The 22540-nt window shown below is 38.7% G+C and overlaps 1 protein-coding gene across 1 annotated transcript; it reads left to right on the top strand.

Annotated features, from left to right (window-relative positions):
• The first annotated feature begins 1 nt into the window (after position 1).
• LOC135475014 (cytoplasmic dynein 1 light intermediate chain 2-like) lies at positions 2-21205 on the top strand. Its single transcript, XM_064754742.1, has 12 exons — positions 2-75; positions 2529-2602; positions 3103-3219; positions 4321-4551; positions 11282-11469; positions 12012-12105; positions 12699-12834; positions 13185-13296; positions 16116-16217; positions 17042-17137; positions 18339-18444; positions 19659-21205. The coding sequence occupies exons 1-12, from the start codon at positions 2-4 to the stop codon at positions 19772-19774; spliced, it is 1446 nt and encodes a 481-aa protein (XP_064610812.1). The 3' UTR covers positions 19775-21205.
• The last annotated feature ends 1335 nt before the right edge of the window (positions 21206-22540 follow it).

Genomic DNA, 22540 nt, shown 5'->3' with positions numbered 1-22540 from the left:
GATGGCGCCCGTCGGCGAAAGGAACGATTCCTTGGTGGAAGAAGATAGCACAAGCGACGAATCGCAGAATTTATGGTGAGTGTCCATCAAGGAGAAGACACTGTATTGCGTTAGCGTACCCCTGTGGTTCATTTTGTTGAGCATATTGTGGTGTGCAGATCTTGAAATTCAGTTTTTGACCAGACAGACTTGCGTTTCCTCTCCACCCGATCTCGCTGCAGCTTGGATGTAGTGTCAAACAGGCAAGCTTTCTGTTGTGATAAATTCCTAAAATTCCATAACATCCCCATCTTATAGAATTTTCCTACTGCCGGTGGTAAAGTGTAAGCTTTGAAAAGGCTATGATCTGTTGTTTTATTTTGTCATGTTTTCCAGATATGTCCCCCAGATATTCAGCGCAGTCAGCCGGCATTTTCATTATTCAAGCACTTCCAGATCTATATCATTAAGCTTGACATACTGGACGAGTGTCATTTTACATTTTCTTGATATCCTCCTGAGTAATTTTTAAAAACATATTTCATTTGCGACAGGTATACTGTTCAACAAAAGGCGATTTATCAACTGACTATTGTATTATTGCTGTAAATGAGTGTTTTTAAACAGTAGACCTATTTAATGTTCCATAAGCTTGGTATCATGCAGCTGTCAAAACATGATCATTAGAGTGTGAATGTTGAAACATTTACATATTATTAAGGAAAGACGATATATTAAGTCTATTCATTATCATCTGTATTTAATAGGCATGCATATATCAAATGCAAAAGAGTCTGGTACATGTGATTTATTGGAGACATATCATCTCCATGAATGCAAGGGCTGGGACAAATAACAGCGTAGCCTTGCTATGTATGGCCTGAAATCTTGCAGCTGATGTGCTGCACAACAATTGTTAAACAAGTGCACTTGATCAGTAGTAGAACTCAGAGATTGCTCTGAAGGAGAGAATAGAGTATAGAGTTCTATAGCCTGAGATTGTGTGGGTAATTTTTTGTCTCAAATGCCATGACAAACCGCCACGGCAGCTGCATCAGGTTTTCAAATGGAGCGAGCTCTGACGTTGGTTCTCAGTGGTTAGCGCACTTGTGCAGCGTAATGACTCAGAAGCCTTTCACCAATGCGGTCGCTGTGAGTTCAAGCCCAGCTCATGCTGGCTTCCTCTCTGGTTGTATGTGTGAACCTGCGGATGGTCGTGGGTTTCCCCCGGGCTGTACCCAGTTTCCTCCCGCCATAATGCTGGCTGCCATCGCATAAGTGAAATATTCTAGAATATGGCGTAAAACACCAATTAAATAAATAAATAAGTATTGTTTGGGATTTGTATAACTCACAAGTCTAAGTAGATTTTTTCCATTAAGGAGGCCAAGATATAACAGATAAAATAATAACAAGTCTTTGAACACTTTATAGATTCTTTTGCAGTGATGTAAAAAATTTATCAAATTTATCTATGTTGAAGCTGGCCTCCACCTGTAGTTTTTGGTTTCACATCTACACATATAATCACACACATATAAACAGGTATGTAAATATGTGGACCCTTTAACAGTAGAATGATTTCGGTGGCCTAATGGTTAGAGCTCGACCTCGGGATCAAAGCTGGGTCGAGTCATAATAAAGATTTCAAAAATGGTACTTCCTGCTGCCTCGTGTGGCACTCACCACTGAGAGGTTAGAGCAATGAAACATGATTGGTTGGCCCGGTGTATGTAAAACGTGACTGGCTGGGGTGTCATGTCTAATGACTGGCGTGATACTTCAGTGGCGACAGCCTTTTAGCAGCATGAATGTGCCACAAGCGGACACAGTATACGTACACACACATAATAATGGAAAAATTGAGTTGAATACTGAGTTGAACCCCAAGCGTAAGATGACTTTTAGTCAGCAGGTTTGTCATGTACTTGACAATTAATGGTGCAATGCAGGTGCATCCACCTGGGCAAAGGCAAATTATAATTGTCAGAAGAATGGAATTTTGAACACAAATGTGGAATGTAAGAAATCAAACTCAAATATATTAACCATGTTTGTGTGAGACGAGGTCTTTTGAATACCTAAGTTATAATGACCTTTACAATATCAACATTATGTGAACTTTTTTTTTTGTTCGTTGATGCCATCAAAGAGATTATACTTGGATGCATTTCTAATTTTGGTTAATTTTCATTTGGCTTATGTTGGGGGCCACACTTTATCAATATCACACTCAAAATAAGTCTGAAATTTAAATTTAGATTTCATGAGGATGTTTGATCTGGGGCAGAGTGCAAATGACTGTTCACCTTGCATGTATTGAGCATTGCGGAAGGTAATTCAGACAAGGCAAACCTTTGCATGTGATACTAAAAGATTGTCATAGTCAGTTTGACTTCATTAATTGTTTTGTTTTTATTATTTATTTAATTTTTGTTACCCTCTTACATCACGAGGTGTCACTGTGTGCATATTTTGGTTTCTATTTGGTTAAGAAAATATATGTTAAGAAGTATGAAGAAGATTACACTGTAATCTTTTCTTTCCAGGGCCACCATCTTGAGTGAAGTCCAGTCTAAATCAACTTCTGCATTGCCAACAAGCAAGTCTCTGATTGTTCTAGGTAAGTTAGTGATCCACAAAGTTATCTCCCTTTAATTGAGCCTTGAGTTTCTATTTATGTACATATTTAATGATTATGATTTTATGTTGCATTGGCAATGTTTCTGTTCTTTTGACGCTAGTTTTATGTACATATAACCATTTTACATATGCGCCAAGTTCTTCTATTTCCGGCTGTTTTTAAACATAAATGTAAAAGTCATTGTTGCACATTCCTTGTATAATAAATGTGAACAGAGCTTCAGGTTTTCAGTTGTATAGTAAAGAATAATTGACATCTTAAAAATAAATTTGTTAATTTAGTACAGTCAGAACAAGAGTACATGTATGGTTTATACTTATGGTTTATCTGTAAGAGTCACATGTCAGTGAAGTGTTATGTGTTCATGTAAACCAAATTACAAGTACATAAATTAAGATTCAACTACCGACACTTAATACAGTAGAATGCAGCATGTGTGTGCATGCTTTTATCGTACTTGCATCACTTTATCTATTCAGGTGATAATGAGTCTGGAAAGACTACACTTATTGCTCGGCTACAGGGAGCAGAAGAGCCTAAGAAAGGGTCAGGTCTGGAGTATTACTACATCAGTGTTAAAGATGAGTACAGAGATGGTGAGTAAAACTCAATTTGAGAATCATACACAGGGATAAACATTGGTCTGTAGAGGGAGAGTCATGGCTAAGTGCATGTATATACACTGCAATACAAGAGACTACATGTGAACAGTGCATCAAAAGCAAGTTCCCCCCAAAACATTGTTCAGCATTTAACCAGATTTTTGCTGAATTGTGAAATTTTGACCACAGCATCTCAGTAATCAAATCAGCGCACTGTAGCAAGGATTACCCTGTAAACACAGATATGCTCAAATGAGGATGCACAAACATATTATTGGTTAGATTTTTAAAGTTTTACAAACAGAGGGAAGATAATTTTGCCTACCTATAATTTTGTGTCAATGAGGCATGTGATCCAAGTTTGAGGAATGACTAATCGCTCCTCCTGAGGAAGACGTCTAACATCATCAAGATCTGACACCGTCGTAATACGGCAGTACAACGCTCGTTTCAACTGGTCCCACAGATGTTCTGCTGGATTGAGATCCGGAGATTTGGTGGGCCATTGCATGTCCTCAGTTTCCTCATGTGCCATGACAAGCATTGTCATCCATGAAAAGAAATCCATTGCCATCTGGAATCTGTTTGTAAAATGTTCAGAATCTGACCGGTAATGCATTTGCACATGCTTATTGGAGCACATCTATATCTACAGGGTAATCCTTGTTACAATGTGTTCACTTGATTACTGAAATACTGTGTGCAAAATTGCACAACGATTTTCACAAATCTTGGTAAATGTCAAGCACAGGTTTGGGGGGAACTTTTGATGCACTCTTTGTTTGTACTGGGCGCTAGTTGACTATCGCAGTAAAATGTCAATGATTCTTTTGAATGTGCTTTGTTTTCCGTACATGTATGTGTCTGATACATGTGAATGAGTGATCGCATGAACTGGGTTGACCAGTTTCTTGTCTACACAGGATGCATGGTTTCATCAGAGTGGACAAAATAATGTCTAAGTATTCTGTTGTAAATGTCATGTTACCTCTCATGAGAAAAATGAAATGATTAGGTAATGTATAAGGTGATAGGATAACATCCTTTTAGCGTATTGTCTGAGTAAGCAGTTGTATTGGTTGTTGTGTTTGTTAGACCAGGACCGCTTAGGCGTGTGGGTGCTGGATGGCGACCCTACCCACACAGGGCTGCTGAAGTATGCCCTTTCAGAGGAGAATTTCGCCCACTCGGTAGCAGTGATTGTAGTGTCGATGGCCCAGCCCTGGACTATCATGGAATCCTTACACAAGTGGTGCACAATACTTAGAGACCATGTTGACAGATTGAAAATACCAGCTGAGCAGCTACGCGAATATGAACAAAGTTGTGAGTATAACTTAGCTGTTTTCACATTTATGCATTTATAAAAGGAAAAATGAAAAAGTAACAAGCATATATTGTTGTGAAATAGTAAGTTGCTTCTATGATTTGTTGCATTTATGACTTGTTCCATGACTCGGTAGTTTCGTGGTAGTCCCATTTGTCACATTTTTACTTTTGGTCCCAATCTCAGACACACTGCCCCCTTTTTGAATATGTTGATTGACTGATTGATTGATTGATATCGTCTGTGGGTAACAGACTGTGTGGCCCAGTGGTTAAGGTCCCTGTCTTCCAATTGCTGGGTGAAGCTTCAATGCTATTCTTGGACAGGGAATTTTCCAGATTTCTTACTTTCGTTGTTCTTTGGGCTTTGGTGGTATTAAACACTTCTCTGGTGTTGTCATTCTCATTGGTGTTCTCTGTTGTTGGAAATCACTTTTCCACCAGATTGACATACACTCTGTCTTTTGAGGAAAAGTTCGAAAGTAAAAGGTACCAAGGTCAGTGGTTACTCCAGGCACCCTTGTTTCCTCAAACCATAATATATTGGCATCATTACATCAGTTAAAAATACTTGAGTTTGGCATTAAACAAGTCGGAAGACAAAAAAACATTTAGTTTTGATTTTAACAATTTAAGCAGTATGTCATCATGAAGCTAGTTTCTAGAATATAGTGGAAAGCACACAGATACTGGGCCTTTATGTACATGTATACGGATGCTATCGGAAAACTTTACCATTGTCTACAGATTATACTCTGCTTTGAACCTCATCTGGCAAATAGTTAACTGATGTATATTTTTGTAAGGATGTATGTGTAAGTAAATTAGATACTTGTTTACATGAGAGTATGTCAACCGGTGCACATGCAGGTATCATAGTGAGGTGCATACATGTATGTCTAATTTTGATCACAGATAATTTATAGCTTACCACATGCATTATTCTACATTAAATACTTAACTATTATGCACCCTGTTATGAAGTTGGATATCAATAGATCTGGATGTTTCTTTTGGGTGGGAAAATTATGTACAGTTGAAAATATATGTCAGAAGTAGTTCCTTAGGAATGTACACATCATATGTGGCTTTACCTGGGCAAATTTGCATACTGGTATTCATGAAACACAGCCAGTTAACCCCATGTCATTGTTCTGTGGACACCTAATTTGGTAACAAAATGACTCGCACAAAGTACAGCCGAAAAATGGTCAATGTAATTCGTGGTAGTTTGAAAACCTTGCTTTAAAAAAGTTTTCTGTTAATGGGAGGTTCCCCATTTCAAAACGCAGGAACGGTAACTCCTCAGCAATAGGATGGCAGTTCTGATTGATAGGATGGCATTTCCGATTGATAGGATAGCATTTCCGATTGATAGGATGGCGGCTCGAGTTGATAGGATTGCGGCTCGAGTTGATAGGATGGCAGTTCTGATTGATAGGATGGCAGTTGCGATTGATAGGATGGCGGCTCGAGTTGATAGGATTGCGGCTTGAGTTGATAGGATGGCAGTTCTGATTGATAGGATGGCATTTCTGATTGATAGGATGGCAGTTCCGATTGATAGGATGGCATTTCTGATTGATAGGATGGCAGTTCCGATTGATAGGATGGCAGTTCCGATTGATAGGATGGCAGTTCTGATTGATAGGATGGCAGCTCCGCTTGATAGGATGGCAGTTCCGATTGATAGGATGGCAGTTCTGATTGATAGGATGGCAGTTCGATTGATAGGATGGCAGTTGCGATTGATAGGATGGCAGTTGTGATTGATAGGATGGCAGTTCAATTGATAGGATGGCAATTGTGATTGATAGGATGGCAGTTCTGATTGATAGGATGGCAGTTCTGATTGATAGGATGGCAATTGCGATTGATAGGATGGCAGTTGTGATTGATAGGATGGCAGTTCGATTGATAGGATGGCAGTTGCGATTGATAGGATGGCAGTTGCGATTGATAGGATGGCAGTTCTGATTGATAGGATGGCAGTTCTGATTGATAGGATGGCAATTGCGATTGATAGGATGGCAGTTTCAATTGATAGGATGGCAGTTCTGATTGATAGGATGGCAATTGCGATTGATAGGATGGCAGTTGTGATTGATAGGATGGCAGTTCGATTGATAGGATGGCAGTTGCGATTTATAGGATGGCAGTTCTGATTGATAGGATGGCAGTTCTGATTGATAGGATGGCAGTTCCGATTGATAGGATGGCAGTTCTGCTTGATAGGATGGCATGTTCCGATTGATAGGATGGCAGCTCTGATTGATAGGATGGCAATTGTGATTGATAGGATGGCAGTTTCGATTGATAGGATGGCAGTTCTGATTGATAGGATGGCAGTTCTGATTGATAGGATGGCAATTGCGATTGATAGGATGGCAGTTCTGATTGATAGGATAGCAGTTCTGATTGATGGGATGGCAGTTCGATTGATAGGATGGCAGTTCTGATTGATAGGATAGCAGTTCTGATTGATAGGATGGCAGCTCGAGTTGATAGGACGGCAGGTCTGATTGATAGGATGGCAGTTCTGATTGATAGGATGGCAGCTCCAGTTGATAGGATGGCATTTCCGATTGATAGGATGGCAGTTCTGATTGTAACGAAATGAAATGTACCTGTAAAGTGACATACTTCATTTAGATGATATGAGAGGTTGGTGACAGATATTTCTCATTGAAATCCATTTGTAGCTGAACACATTTGTACACATATTTGTTGTGTAATCATTGCCCTGAACAGACAACTGTTCACCAGATAATGCTGGGAGATGACTTCTGCCTTACCCGAATAATCATTCGCCGGTTAAACTGGCCTGTACATGTACACACCTGTAGCCTGTTTGGCATGACCATGGATCAAAGAGAATTTGAAGATTTGTAATAGTCATCCCTTAACTTGATCATTGTTTTGGTTTTATTCGTGGGTATAATTAGAGGTGCGCATGAGCTAGTTGGGAAAACTACACACCTCGCTGTCAGTGACTTGACCCCACGTGCCGCGGATTAGCGACCAGGGCTGCCATGCGGGGTAATGAAATGGGCTGCAGGCTAATCTCTTTCTTCTGTCATCTTGCGCCAGCCGTGCAAAAATAAGTGACAGTAACTGACGGGCGAAACTTTGGCGGCATTTATCGTAATTGCTCTAAGTAAACCATTTATGACGACAGCTGTGGGCAATTTTCTGTACATTTTGTTTTTCAGTCAAATATATGTTGTAGAGATACAATTATTTGCTGTGTTGTCAACTGTTTACTTGGGTGACATTTGCTACAGAGACTAGCATCTAGTACTTTTAAATGTACTGGGAGAATAACACTGCTGCACTCAAGCCTGTGACACAGATGGTCTAGCATATGTATCTATTCTGACTCGGCCCCCTCCTACCTTTAATCAATACAATGTAGTGTGTATTAAAGGCTGGTATACACATACATCTGATCCTTGCAGCAGTTACCTTGCTTGATATGCAGATTTTAGTCACTACATGTACATAGTTACTACATGTGTCATTGTCATATAACTGGAAAAGTTTTCAGTGCAACCTAAAAACCTCAAACATACATACATGTACATATATATGATCTGTTCCATCAGTTGTTGAACAGGGAAAGGTCTGTCAGCAACCTATGGATGGTCGTGGGTTTCCCCGGGCTAGGCCTGGTTCCCTCCCACCATAATGCTGGCCACCGTCATACAAGTGAAATATTTTGGAGTACGGTGTCCAACATCAGTCAAATAAATAAATAAATATTCCATCAGTTTATTCAGTTTCACATCTTTGCTCATAGGAGGTCTTAAAGTGCATTTCTGAGCACAGAACACTTTCAACCTCCACCAGTTTCACCTCTGTGTACAAAAGTGCCCCACACTGATTTCACCTCTAGGCACAAAAGTACCCCATCAGTTTCACGTCTGCACAAAAGTGCCATCATCAGTTTCATGTCTGTGCACAAATCTTAACACTTTTATTTCTGTGAACAGAAGAATCTCCACCAGTTTCACCTCTGCACAAAAGTGCCACCACCATTTTCATTTCTGTGTACAAAGCTCCCCAACAGTTTCATCTCTGTGAACAGAGGAGTCTCTTCCAGTTTCATCTGTGCACAAAGTTCCCCAGCAGTTTCATCTCTGTGAACAGAAGAGTCTCCACCAATTTGATATCTGTGTACACAGTTCCCCAACAGTTTTATCTCTGTGAACAGAAGTCTCTCTTCCAGTTTCATCTATGTGCACAAAGTTCCCCAACAGTTTCGTCTCTGTGGACAGAAGAGTCTCTTCCAGTTTCATCTGTGCACAAAGTTCCCCAGCAGTTTCATCTCTGTAAACAGAAGAGTCTCCACCAATTTCATATCTGTGTACACAGTTCCCCAACAGTTTTATCTCTGTGAACAGAAGTCTCTCTTCCAGTTTCATCTATGTGCACAAAGTTCCCCAACAGTTTCATCTCTGTGAACAGAAGAACCTCTTCCAGTTTCATCTATGTGCACAAAGTTCCTCAACAGTTTCATCTCTGTGAACAGAAGAGTCTCTTCCAGTTTTATCTGTGCACAAAGTTCCCCACCAGTTTCATCTTTGTGTACACAGTTCCCCACCAGTTTCATCTCCATGAACAGAAGTCTCTTCCAGTTTCATCTATGTGCACAAAGTTCCCCAACAGTTTTATCTCTTTGAACAGAGGAGTCTGCACCAGTTTCATCTCTGTGCAGAGAACACTTTCAGTCTCCAACAGTTTGACCTCTGTGCGCAAAAGTGCCCTGCTGATTTCACATCAGTGCACAAAAGTACCCACCAATTTCACCCCTGCACAAAAGTGCCACCACCAGTTTCATCTGTGTGCACAAAGTTCCCAAACAGTTTCATCTCTGTTTCCACCAGTTTCACATCTGTTCACAAAAGTTCCTGAACATGTTCATATCTCTACAGGTTTCATCTCTGTGCACATGAGATTATCCATCAGTTTTACTAGTACTTCTATCAACCGACATGTGTGTATGAGAAGGGTGTTGTGTAGGAACCACACATATTGTGAGAGAACTATCCCCCAGTCAGAAATCAGTGTGTTATCATGTGTGGTGCCATGTGGCTCAGGTCACCATGCTCTGTGACTATTTCAGCTGCCAGCTATGTGCCATGCTGGCATCTGGACAGCAGTGGGCTTAGTGCCAGGTCTATTTGTGTGGGATGAGTCACAGTTTTACCTCACACTCAGTCCCACTGGATACAAAGTACATGCCAAGGTGGCAAATGTGACTGTGGTTTTGTTGTAATGTAATTTCATTTAGAAATCATACTTGTGGATTTACTTCTTTGTTGTTGTTAGTGTAATTTGAATACATGTGCATTAATATTTTATTTTAGATTTGCTGAATTGCATTTAGTGTGGCATCATGTGACGATAGTCGTTCAAATAATTAATATTTTTGAGATATTTGCAATGTATGTGAATGCTTTTGTGACATATTGTACGTTATGTAATTGTTCAAATTAAGGATATACATGTACATGTAATTTCTGAATAAACAATGATGTTAGTCGATTTTTTTTAGTGTAACTTTGGACTCTTAACTTAATTTTGAATGCTTTAAAGGTAATGAAAGCATTGTCACTGGTGTAACAAAGTGAAAATCTGTTGGTTTGCACATTTTTTTTCTCCATAGCCACTTGCTTTTACTGAATGAAGTCTTTCCTATTTATTATATACAGTGTGTTATTTCTGTCCACACAGAACTGTTAATAACACTCCCATAGCCCCTGACCAATGGCATTTCTGACCACACAGAACTGTTAATAACACTCCCATAGCCCCTGACCAATGGCATTTCTGACCACACAGAACTGTTGATAACACTCCCCTATCCCCTGACCAATGACATTTCATGTTTGAATCCAGTTCTTGCAGGGTTGACTGTAGACAGGAAGGTTATCTGGTGTCTGTTTAAGTAATCCATTTACTCATGCATACCTTTTACACCAACCAAATAAATAAGTAAAATAGACAGGGAGGCTCTTAAGAAAGTGATTCGCAGCCACCTGAGGCCTGTTACTTCTGTAGAAAATAGAGCAGCTAATCGCCAATGCTGCCATTTTACTTAATTCTCTGCCAAGAATCTCTCTACTTTTCCAGGGTAACATTCTGCCCATAAAGTTAATGAAAGCCCCTGAGAATATTCGTTGTCAAAAGTCACTGGTTTTGTTTACTTTTTTATACTGGTAACAAAATATATAGTTTGTCAAACATATTTGGATGACAGAATGTGATAAGTTGAAGAATAATACTGTGATACGATATGAAAGGCGATAAAAATGCCTGATGCAGTTAAATTAAAAAACTGTACAGTGATTCTGTTCTACCCGATAAAAGACCAGGGAGTGTTACAAAGCAGATGCAAAACAAAGCCTGTGCATTCATGTACATGTAAATACAGTATGTCTATAAATACAGTGCTTGACATAAAATTTTGATCTGGACTATTAAAGTTGTCCATTTTGATGGATTCTGAGAGATAGGATGATATCCTACTGAAAAAAACGAGATTTTCATCACCCAAAGTAGTGTTGTGTGACTTTTAGTTGCCACTATAAAAGCATTCCTTCATGCAAATTTTTAGGACCAATACAACACTTGCATGTGCACACAACACACTGTAGGTTCCTCATAATTTTTACCCGATTTATATGTTGCTGTGATAAATGACTAGTACACCATCTGTTGTTTTCAGTGGTACGGTTCTTCCAGGAGTACACAGAGCCTGAGGACGGTCAGGCTGCATCCACGGGGATGAGAAGGGAGGTAAATCCTCTCCACCCCTCCTCCAGCAGCACAGACGAGGAGAAAGTGCTGTTACCTCTAGGGGAATCCACCCTCACACAGAATTTAGGTATACCTGTCATAGTGGTAGTAACTAAGGTAAGTTACACTCTGCTGTTAGCCAGACCAGCCATAAAAATATGTTTTCTGTGTGTAACAAGACAGTACCAATCCATAAAATAAACATGCTTCAGTGTGCCCAACGGCACGTCAAGTAGATTTTTCTGAAGACCCAATCGTTTTGAAGATTGGTGAAAATACAAAAAAAATTCATCAGCATCTTGAGTGATGTTTCATGCTGAAAGGGTCTGATTGCACACGATAAACATACTTGAAGGATGGAGGTGCTTCCTTTGGAGCGAAAGCTTGGAAGTCTATAATAGTTGTGATACATGTACATTTGTATGTATTATTTTCTTGAAAATGGAAATAGGGCTTTAGTATACCATTTGAGAATTGGTACACGTATATTGATTTGTAATTACATATATGTGCAGTATTGTCCTGACTTAAAGAGGCTATATGTAAACGTAATAATTCTGTTCCACGATTCATCATTTTGATGTCAATAGCAAAATTAAGAGGAAAAGTTACATGCTTAATTTTTGAATAGAAATACTAATCTACTATCTGTGTTTCAGAGTGATGCAATCTCAATGTTGGAAAAGGAGCACGATTATAGAGAGGAACATTTCGACTTCATACAACAGCATATTAGAAAGTTTTGTCTGAGTTGTATCCTTTTACCAGAACAGTGTATGTGAAGGTGTTGGGAAAAGATTTTCATATTAACTTTAATAATAATTTTATGATAAAAATTTTATTGGACGCTCAGTGAATAAAACGGGAGACTCTTTACCACAAGGCACATAAGGTGCATGCCCAGTGCCTGCCATGGTGACAGTAACCAGTCAGCAGTGTTTGTAGGCCTTTTCCACTGTTGTGCCTTGATTGAAGATTGTTCACCAATATGCCATGCCAGTCCATATGTTACATGTTTTAAATTTTATCAGCAACTTTGCACAAGTCAGTGGTTTACCCTGGTGTTGTGGTGTTAAGAAAGAATCAGATAATTACACTTTTACATTTGAAAGGACAATGCCATTCATATTGCCTTTGCTGTAGTGCTGTAACATAGCAAAAACAGTTACATGTTGTTAGAATTGACTCTCCCCCCCCCCCCCACCAATAAGCTGCACTCTCTCTGAGATTTAATACATGCATTAATATATTTACATGTATGTATGTATGTAGCATGTGCTGGAGTCTAATTCACAAGACTAAACCACACACTTTCAGATATTTATAAAACCTTAACTTTTTCTCAGACGGTGCTTCTTTGTTTTACACGTCAGTCAAAGAAGACAAGAACTGTGATTTACTGCTTAGGTACTTGTGTCACAGGATATACGGTTTTCCATTCACCTCCTCAGCTTATGTGGTAGAGAAAGACAGTGTGTTTGTGTGAGTATTTGACTTTCTTTTTGTGTCTCGAAGTGGCAACTTTTGAACATTTTCAAGTTTTTCACGTATACGTGGAGTTCTATCTGATGTTTCATAGAGAACTATATGAGGAAGGAAATTAAGACAAAAAGCCTGTTTCATAACATTGTTTGCTGCACTCAGCTTACTTCATGATTTTCAAAGCGTTAAGGTTTAACTGGTTGCATCTCTTTCAGCTTACTGGATTAACTGGTTGCATCTCTTTCAGCTTACATGACATGTATTGTGACTTACCACAAAGCTACAGGCACATGTGCTTTTGTTTATTCCAGGAATAATGCTGTGTTTTTTGTTTTTTTTTGTTTTTGCAGACCCTGTGGCTGGGATAATGAGAAGAAAATTAGTATTCTGTATGAAAACTTGAATAGTATGAAACCTGAAGATACTTATGGAGAAGTCATAGTTAAACCTATAACAAGAAAGGTGAGTGGTTTTGCTGCTTGGTGCAAGATATACTTGCTTGAAATATCCAGTCAGATACTTGTTGACTGATACCATTCATACCAACAGCTCCTCTCCTCCCCGCCCCCCCCATCCTCCCCGCCCCCCATCCTCCCCGCCCTTCATCTTCCCCAAACTGATTTAGCCCAAGTTCATAGCACAGCTAACAATTTGTTTGACATCATTGTCCATGTCTGGGTTGTCTGCCTGTGCACATGTTTCCGCTCAACCGAAGGTAGATAACATAACATGCAATCATTTCACTGGTGACGAAGAAGAAAGAAGAGAACGTGTGAAGGAAAATGTACAAGTACATTTAAATACAAGCATTATCTATTTTACACTTACATGTATATAGATGTACTTTACATGTCATACTTAGAAAGACTGTATCAGAGATTTTGGACAAAAAAAATTGTTCCATGCAAATCCAGTCAAATATTTCGCTTTTATTTTAGAATACCCCAAATAATTAGCTTTGATATGTGACTATTTGGAATTGGTAATGAACTTCTTTAAAGTTATAATGTGGGTTGCTTTATAACATTTTCAAACTTCAGAATCAGTTTAACTTTGCCATTTGCTGGAAGGTAACAGTTTGAGCTATTCTTGGTAAAGATAGAAAATTTGATTAGTGAATATAGATTTTTTGCCCAAATCTCTGGTATAGCCTCTTAAACTGGATGCACGTGTATTAGGTATTCACTGATGCCATTGCATGACAGTGATGTTACCAGTACAGGACTGTGACTGACACACTATTACCATACTGGTGCATTATGTTAAATATCAATTCCACCTCGCCAACTCCTGTCCTATGTGAGCATTGATAACATTATGTCCCACCATCTGAATACTAACCTACATGTATTGCCACTAATTTCAGGCCACCCAAAGGGGCACCGTTGAGGTTGGTACAGAAATCTAGTCTCTTAGATTACCCTTTTAGTGGCACCCGGGTTTTCACAGTCCCAGTCCCAAAAACTGTGCAGTTTGCTATAGAAATGGTAGCTGGTGAGGGGAATTTTAAAAAAGGTTGTAAAATGCCTTACACACCAAGTGAATTTGACAGCACTCGCACAGAGGATGGATTTGTGGGGTTTGGTTTCGTATGTTGTTTGTAGGGGGTCATTGTAGAGGCAATGAACAGACTCACACAATAAGTCTCTGCACCCACCTTAAGAACTGATTTGTTGGAAATGGTTTTGTATGTTGTTTGTAGGGGTATGTTATGAGAGGCAATGAACTACCTCAAACAATACATTTACTGCACCCACCCAAAGGTTTGATTTGTGAAATTCCATACATGTATATCCTTTGACGAATATTAAGATCAAAAAACTTTGATCAAAATAAATCAAGAAATGAATATTCATCTGAAATTTTATGTGATTTACGAAAATCACTTATATCTTAACACGGTTTTTCACATTTTCACTCATTCCTGTGGTTAATATTGCAGTTGGTGCTAAATTCCACAAAATTCTGATTTATATCTCTGTAGGTGTATAGTCATGATCAAATTAGAAGGCATACACTTTACAGGTGCACGTGATGAAGTTTATAGGCTCACCCTGCATGTAAGCACAGATTCTGCCCTGACCAGTCACATAAGCTTTCATTTTTGCACTATCATGTTCTGTAAAATATACTGTTATTGATCTAAAAAATTGCTCAGGAACACCGTATTTAGAGGCAAGTAATCAACAGAACTCTCAGAAACAGGCAAAATGAGTAATTAAGTCATGGGCAAAATTTTGCGTTATTTACAGTATGTACATGTAGTTACAAGTGCGCATGTATCGTCTATAATATGTAAAATTTTGTAACCGTAAGTATTATTTCATTGTTAATGGTTCTTTTACAGATCCACCTCAGGTGTGATTTGATCATTAAATTTGTGTGTCTTATGGTTTTATGTGATAACTACATGTACATGTACTTAGGACCGACATGGCTGAAAACTCTCATAGAACAGTTACAGGTGTTCAGGGTGGCAAGCATGATCAACTGGCACAAGGTCTACCCTCCCTGGTGTAATCTGAAGAGTGCTGCATGCTACCCATAACGTCAAACCCTTACTTCCTAATTAGCCAGATGCATTGTCAGTGGACAGGTGGTGAAAAATACCTCTGGTGTTTCATCTTACCAACAAATGTTATGCAAACTGCACCTTCTGACTTTCAGATTGACGTAGAGATCATTTTCCAGGCTTGCTGGGATCTTGATTTTGGTATCGTGGGCCCCTTCTGTTGTGTGTGTTTATTGTTGAATGATTCATGAAAAGGAACTTTAAAGCAAACATTACAATTATTTGGGAAGTAAAGAAAATTATGCCAAAAAAGTAAGTTTTTTTTTTTTTGGTTAGCATATTTTGTAACTTTCTATTATACCTCTATTTTTTGCAAATTTTCCGTCTGTGGTCAGAAATTTTGGAAATGTTGCCAATGGAGAACTTCATACCCCCTCCAATGTATGTTTCATGAATCCTTCAAGTGTGACTGTATTGATGTAGTCTTAAAATACTGCAGTGCTCAGGTGAAATGGTTGAATAATAATTCAGATCAGATTATTTGTCTTTTATCTTAGAGTTTGTTAAGTAGGTTATTTCAAAAGCGCTCATATACAGTAGCAACCGAGGAAAATGAATACAAAAATGAAAGTATTGATACATGTGAATGACGTTGTTGCAGAAGTGGTCAGTTTTCTAGCAATCCAGCATGAGCATGAAAGAAAGGAAAGTCAGCATCTGGTTTCCAGCTTGTTTGTGACTGTTGTGTTTTATGTTTTATGTTTTTCAGCCAGTACAAAGAGATGCAGAAGTTACAGCTGAAGATGAACAAGTGTTCCTCATGAAACAACAAAGTCAGCTCAGTAAACAGCCAGCTGCAGGAGCTGCTGGGGTAAGTCCTCCACAGCTGTCTCCCTTGGTTTAGATGTAGGCTTATTTTAACCTGTAATTGGTAATTGTTTGTAATTGGTATACAATTCATGTTGCTGATGCTTTATTGCATAGTGAGATTTGCACATGTACTTGCAGAGTTCATTGAAATGAAAAACTGTGAATTGGTTTAGTCAAAAGGTAAAAATTGTGTGAAATAAACTTGAAGTGTGTTCTGTTTTCAATAGAAAAGTAAAATATTACAGATCACGCCATGGGAATGCATCTATAGGATTTATAGATATGTTTGTCATGCGATTTTAATAGAATTTATGCTACTTTGTTGTTCAGTGATGTGTATATCTGTCATTTTGCAACACTGAGATGCACACTAGTCATATCTGTAATATTTTACTACACCCTGATTTAAGGTAAACATATACCTGATATACCGGGTAACATACGTTTTTTTTGTGATTTCTTATAAATGTTAGTGAAGACATGGCAAGTTAATATCACATTAGAATGATCAAAGCTTGTTTTTGAGCCTCCACTGCTCAACGGTAAAGTCAATGAGGCTACAAAAGACATTATTGACAAGACATTTTGTAGTAATGCAGGAAAGCACATAATTTGTTACCTTAATTACGTATTGAAACTATTTGAACACCAGAAGTTAACTACCTGACAAATATCTCTTATCTTCATCATAATTTGTAATCTTCTGTGTAAGAAGTAGTTTTTTGGTTTGATTTTGCATGATCAAAAAATGCATGACAAAGATCATTGAGTTTGCATTTATTATGCCATGTAAGCAGTTGTGGTTGCTTGTATGTTGTTTGTTAGGAGTCCCCGATAAGGACACCAGGGAGTCTCTCACGAAACGCTTCCCCGAAGACGCCATCAGGAGGATCAGGATCATTATCAGGGACGCCAAAGAAGGTGAGGCGCAGACGCTATCCAGGGACCAAATCGCAAATCAGTTTTTCTGAACTTTCATCATAAATCATGTTACTTTATAGCTCTATTGTATAGACAAAGTCTGTTTTTTTCTTTACTAAATATGTTTGGAGGATTGGGACTTACATGTACAAAGGTTTGTAAAAGTGGTCATAAAGGTTGGCACCTGGAATAGTATTGTCTTCCCCCCTTGATAATATTTCTTCTTTGGTGTATAAGACACAGACCATTTTATCAAATAGTCTAGAAAAAAGTTTAAACCTCGTATCTTTGTGTCTTCTGGTGAGTGGTGTAACCCGAGTCTGATGGCATTCTCCTCTAGACCTGACTAGCCCATGACCATTGCCTCTCCTGTAGTTTGGCCACATGCTTACATGTATATGAGGGAATTTGTCAGGTATCTGGCCAGGCAGAGTTACAGATTACCTTTCACTTTGCAGTACCATATCTAGAGTCACTTTGGTTCTGGAAAATGTTTGGGCTCGCAAACTGTTGACTGCCCAAACTAAACAAACTGTGTTACAACCCACAAGTAAATTATAAACAAAAATATGATGGTTTACAAAAAAAAGTTAAGTTTTCATACAAATTTCTTTCAATCACTGACTTAAAAGCTCTTAGAAAGCAAGGGGCCTCCGTGGCTCAGTCGGTTAGCGCGCTAGCGCAGCGTAATGACCCAGGAGTCTCTCACCAATGCGGTCGCTGTGAGTTCAAGTCCAGCTCATGCTGGCTTCCTCTCCGGCCGTAAGTGGGAAGGTCTGCCAGCAACCTGCGGATGGTCGTGGGTTTTCCCCGGGCTCTGCCCGGTTTCCACCCACCATAATGCTGGCCGCCGTCGTATAAGTGAAATATTCTTGAGTACGGCGTAAAACACCAATCAAAAAAAAAAAAAAAAAAAAAAAAATCTTAGAAAGCATGATTTTTAGTTGCATTTGTTATATTTCTTCATGCACAGTCATAATGTAACTGTTAAAGTTTGGGATCAGAACCTTTGATGTTTTTCTAGATATGGCCCTGCTTTGACTGCCTGTTTAAATGTCCGATATTGTTTAACGGAGTACAGCACCTCAAGAAGTGATTGAATTCATCAGTTTTTGGGTTTGGTGATTAGGATTATGAAAAATGTCAGGTACTTGGCAAAAAGAAAGGGTGGGTGTTAATGTGTGAATGAAATGTTTTTCAGATGGATGGTGCCAAAGGTGCTACCGGTGAGGGAGTCTTAGCCAACTTCTTTAACAGTTTATTAACGAAGAAAACAGGGGGTGCTGCTGGTCCCCCTTCAAAAGCAGGTGAGGAGGAAGTGAACAATCTATGGCAACACCAATTTTATTTTGTGTTTAATGGACGAGCCGACGCTAAAAAATCGAAAAATAGTATAACAATTTTTCAAGGCTTTCTGATCATGTAAATATGTTTTTAACATAAATAATTGCTCTGCGGATGGTTGTGGGTTTCCCCCGGTTTCCACCCACCATAATGATGGCCGCCGTCGTATAAGTGAAGTATTCTTGAGTACAGCATAAAACACCAATCAAATAAATAAATAAATAATTGCTGGACCAGTCCACATTTCCCACATAGTTTTATTTTATTTTTATACCTGCCTCAGACATTAAGAAAAAAATATTTCCGCCTACATAACATGGATTTAAATTTGTGTGGCCTAATGCATACAAGAATTGGAGAATCAAATTTGATCCCAGCAGCGACCTTATGTCAGGAGGTCCGTCAGGTAGTGAACCTGGCAAAGTAGGGCGACTTTCTCTGTTGGTGTTGTACTTTAGTACGGTATAAACTAGGATAAATAAGAAAAGAATTCACCCCTAAGGAGTTCAGGTTTTTGTGATTGCTCTCAAATGGCAAGGTAGACTTTAAACTTCTAATATGTTAGGTTTGTGGCTCCTTTGGTAGAGCCTTGAGGCTAATTCTTCTGTTTGTCAGCAACCTATGGATGGACATGGAGTTCCACTGGGCCAGGCTCGGTTTCCTTCCACCATAATGTCAGCCACCGTCGTATGAGTGAAATTTTCTTGAGTACGGTTAAAACACCAATTAAATAAATAATAAGTCTTGTGTTGGTCATGATTATAGTGTTTATATCTTGCATTAGGCTAGCTGCATGTTGTATTCCCCTTGCATTATTGCCCGTTATACGGGGAACACAACAATCATTCTGTGCTTAAAAAGCAGACAACTTTAGAATCTGTTCTTGCAATGAAATAATATTTGTATGGGTGTAAGTATTATCCTCTGAATCAGAAAATTATTGAATGTGTGATTGGAATAGTACAGAATCTCTAGCATGTTAAACTGTTGATTCTGTCGCCATTAAGAATTGAATATTGGCTTTTGTAGTTTAGACCCCATACCATTTTTTTTTTTTTTGGGTGGAATTTAGATATTAGAACTATCTTTTTGCAGAAAGTTTCCAAACTCTTTTCAGCAATAAGGGTGATGAATTAAAACTTTGTTTTTTAACAAAGTGAATGTTTTTCTGTTTTAGATAAGTCTGGTGTTTCTAGGGAAGCAGCTGCAGAGTATGAACGGATGAGTCGAGCGAAGAAGTCAGCTAGTGAGCTCCAGACCAATGATACAAATGCTTCATCACCGTCGTCCTGATTGGCCACGCCCCGTTGTATCTAAGCTACCATATTTCTCACTGTCTGGATCTTGTCATGGGGCACTGACTTGGCCTGACTGTCTCGGCTGAAGAGTGTGGCAATTCTCAGCTCGAGCTCTGCCAGCGAAGCTTCGTTGTGTCAATCAAGGCCTCATTCAGTGATGCTTGCCCTTCAACTCTAGTCCAAATGTGATGGGCGTAACTAACTGTTGCCATGGTGTTATTAATGCCCCTTCAAGCTTCCTTCTTGTGTGAATCATGTGTTTGATTAGCGTGTCAACTGGTGTAACTTACATGTAGGCCACGCCTTCAGGCCACGTTGAACACATGTACCGCTCGGCTAGAGAAAACAGATACTCCGAAAACAAGGCACGGGCAAAATATTATGTTGTTATGTATAGTTTGATTTAGTAACTTAAGAGCCTTGGTAGCAGCATTACCTGTCTGCATGGTCTTGTCCTCTTCGCTTGGTGTCTTTGGAGTGCTACAATACAAATTGGCATAAAAATTTCCAATAAATTATATATATATATGTATGTAAATTTAGCCATTTCGTCTCTCTCCAAAGCTCTGAAATGGCATCCTGTATAAAGTTCAATTGCCTCTCCGATAACAAATATAAATATATATATATATATACATACATATTCACTTATTGATACATGTGTAATTGATATCTTCTATTTTTTTGGAGAAGCTACTTGAATGACACTGTAAATTTACTTGCGTGTTAATAGAGGTGTACCTGTCCTCAAAAATGGCTTGTCAGACTGATTAATGTTGGGAATACGTGTACTACTCACTCCCAGGTAGGAACAATGGCTCAGTCCATTCTCTGGATTACATGTGTGATGTGGTGCGGGTTGATTCCAATAATGTGGAGAGTGAAGGTGTGACTCTCTCTCTGACTTCATATCCATGACTAACTCTAGTCCCACCCATGTTAGGCACATTTTGATTACCGATATTCCTGAAGCAGCTGGCCATCATACTGTCATTCAGGTGCACTGCCTAACAGATTTAGTTGCATTCTCTCTAATACTCAAAGGAATTTTCTCTTTGTAATCATAACATTGCAGATAACCTAATCAGTGCACGCTATGAAGAGTGAACATCACTGTTGTAAGCAGTGACTGTAATATGTCTATGAAATGACAACGCTTCCACATCATACTGGCAACTTGAGCTAGTTAAACTACCCTGATACATTCAACTGTGTCACCAAATCTCAAAAGAAATTGTCTACTTAATGTGGATGAAAGGCTAGCAAATAATTGCGATACAGTATATGGATTTGTAGTTGTGCTACTTAAGAGTTTCCTTTTGTGGAATTCAGTGAATTAGCTCTTTTATTTAAATCCTTTTGTTTATCAAAGCACAAAAAGCCATAAACAGAAGGATGTGGACCTTGAATATCTGAACGCTGTCTGTTTACAGAAAATAAGTTAAAGCGAATAATGTACTTGTTCATTTACAATAGGCTTTCAAGCCACTGTAACATTTGTCTATCTGCTCCCAAATTGCTGGTAAGTGTTCACTCACTTTTGTATTGATAAAACTGGTCAATAGTACCCTGGAAATTGTTGGATTTTTAAACTAACACGTCAGATCACCCCTTCGTTAGTCTGACAGGCAGATTGGAGATATTGTAGAATGTACACGTTCCACTGGTACATGTATGAGCAATCGTGCAGACTGAGAATGAAGTATAAAGAATGCTGAATTGTCCACAGACTTTCTTGGCTGTGTCTGATTGGGATGAGAGTGAGGTACATTCATGGATAATACTAGACTTATTTGTTGTCATTCACTGGCCTAAGTGACACAGTAATTCCACATTGATATCATTTGTCTCCCATAAAAGGGTAAATACATCTGGTAGATAAATACTGATGGTGTAGGAATTCCCCTGATGCACACAAAATTGGATGAGTTACTTCTCGCTGTCACAGAGGCACATGCACAAGGCCAGCTGAAGAATATCTATGTAGGTTCTGTAGGCTCATTCTACAAGTCCAGATAACTAATTGTAATGTGATTATTATTCTTCTATTTCTTTCCGTTGATACCTCAAATTGAGACCGTATTATGGGAAGCATAAAAGATTTCAAGTACAAACCCTCCTCTTCATTCAATCAAGCAAGCGTTATCACCGCATCATCGATTGTGCTGCCTGTGGCAAGTATCATCCTTGCTGACTGGAAGATGTGAACCCTGGGTTGTTGGTTTTTATCATCAGATGTTCGAATGAATTTTTAATTTTATCATTTATAGCTTGAGTTTATTTTAATAGGTACAGATTTCATTCAGGTGCAAGCCTACCCAGCCCTTATTTGTACAGGATGGTGATCTGCAGTTCATGTTAATAATGGTTTATTAGATGTATCATTGTCTAATATGTGTTTCCTAATTTATTTTTTGCTGTGTTGCTGTTAAAGGGTATACCTATACATGTTTTGTTTTCTATTTTTCTACGTTTTGAAAGCAATCCATATGAAAACTGCTATGCTTTAAATTGCTATACAGGTAAAATAGGGCATTTTTGTCACCAAAATTTGAGGAAGTTGCAAGGTATATGTACATGTACATATTATGTAGTACAGGAATGCCAAGGACACATTTAAATAAAACACTACATGCTCAAAGGCTTATTAACTGAGCATGCTAATTGCATAGTATGTTTGTGAATATATTGACTTGACCCAGTCAGGTTTACCTGGACAAGGCAATGTGTTTTTCTCATTGTATCTTGCTACTTAATGGAG

This window comes from Liolophura sinensis, chromosome 9 (genome assembly GCF_032854445.1).
Source record: "Liolophura sinensis isolate JHLJ2023 chromosome 9, CUHK_Ljap_v2, whole genome shotgun sequence".
Taxonomy (NCBI): domain Eukaryota; kingdom Metazoa; phylum Mollusca; class Polyplacophora; order Chitonida; family Chitonidae; genus Liolophura; species Liolophura sinensis.
This window is presented reverse-complemented; position numbering and strand designations above follow the sequence as displayed.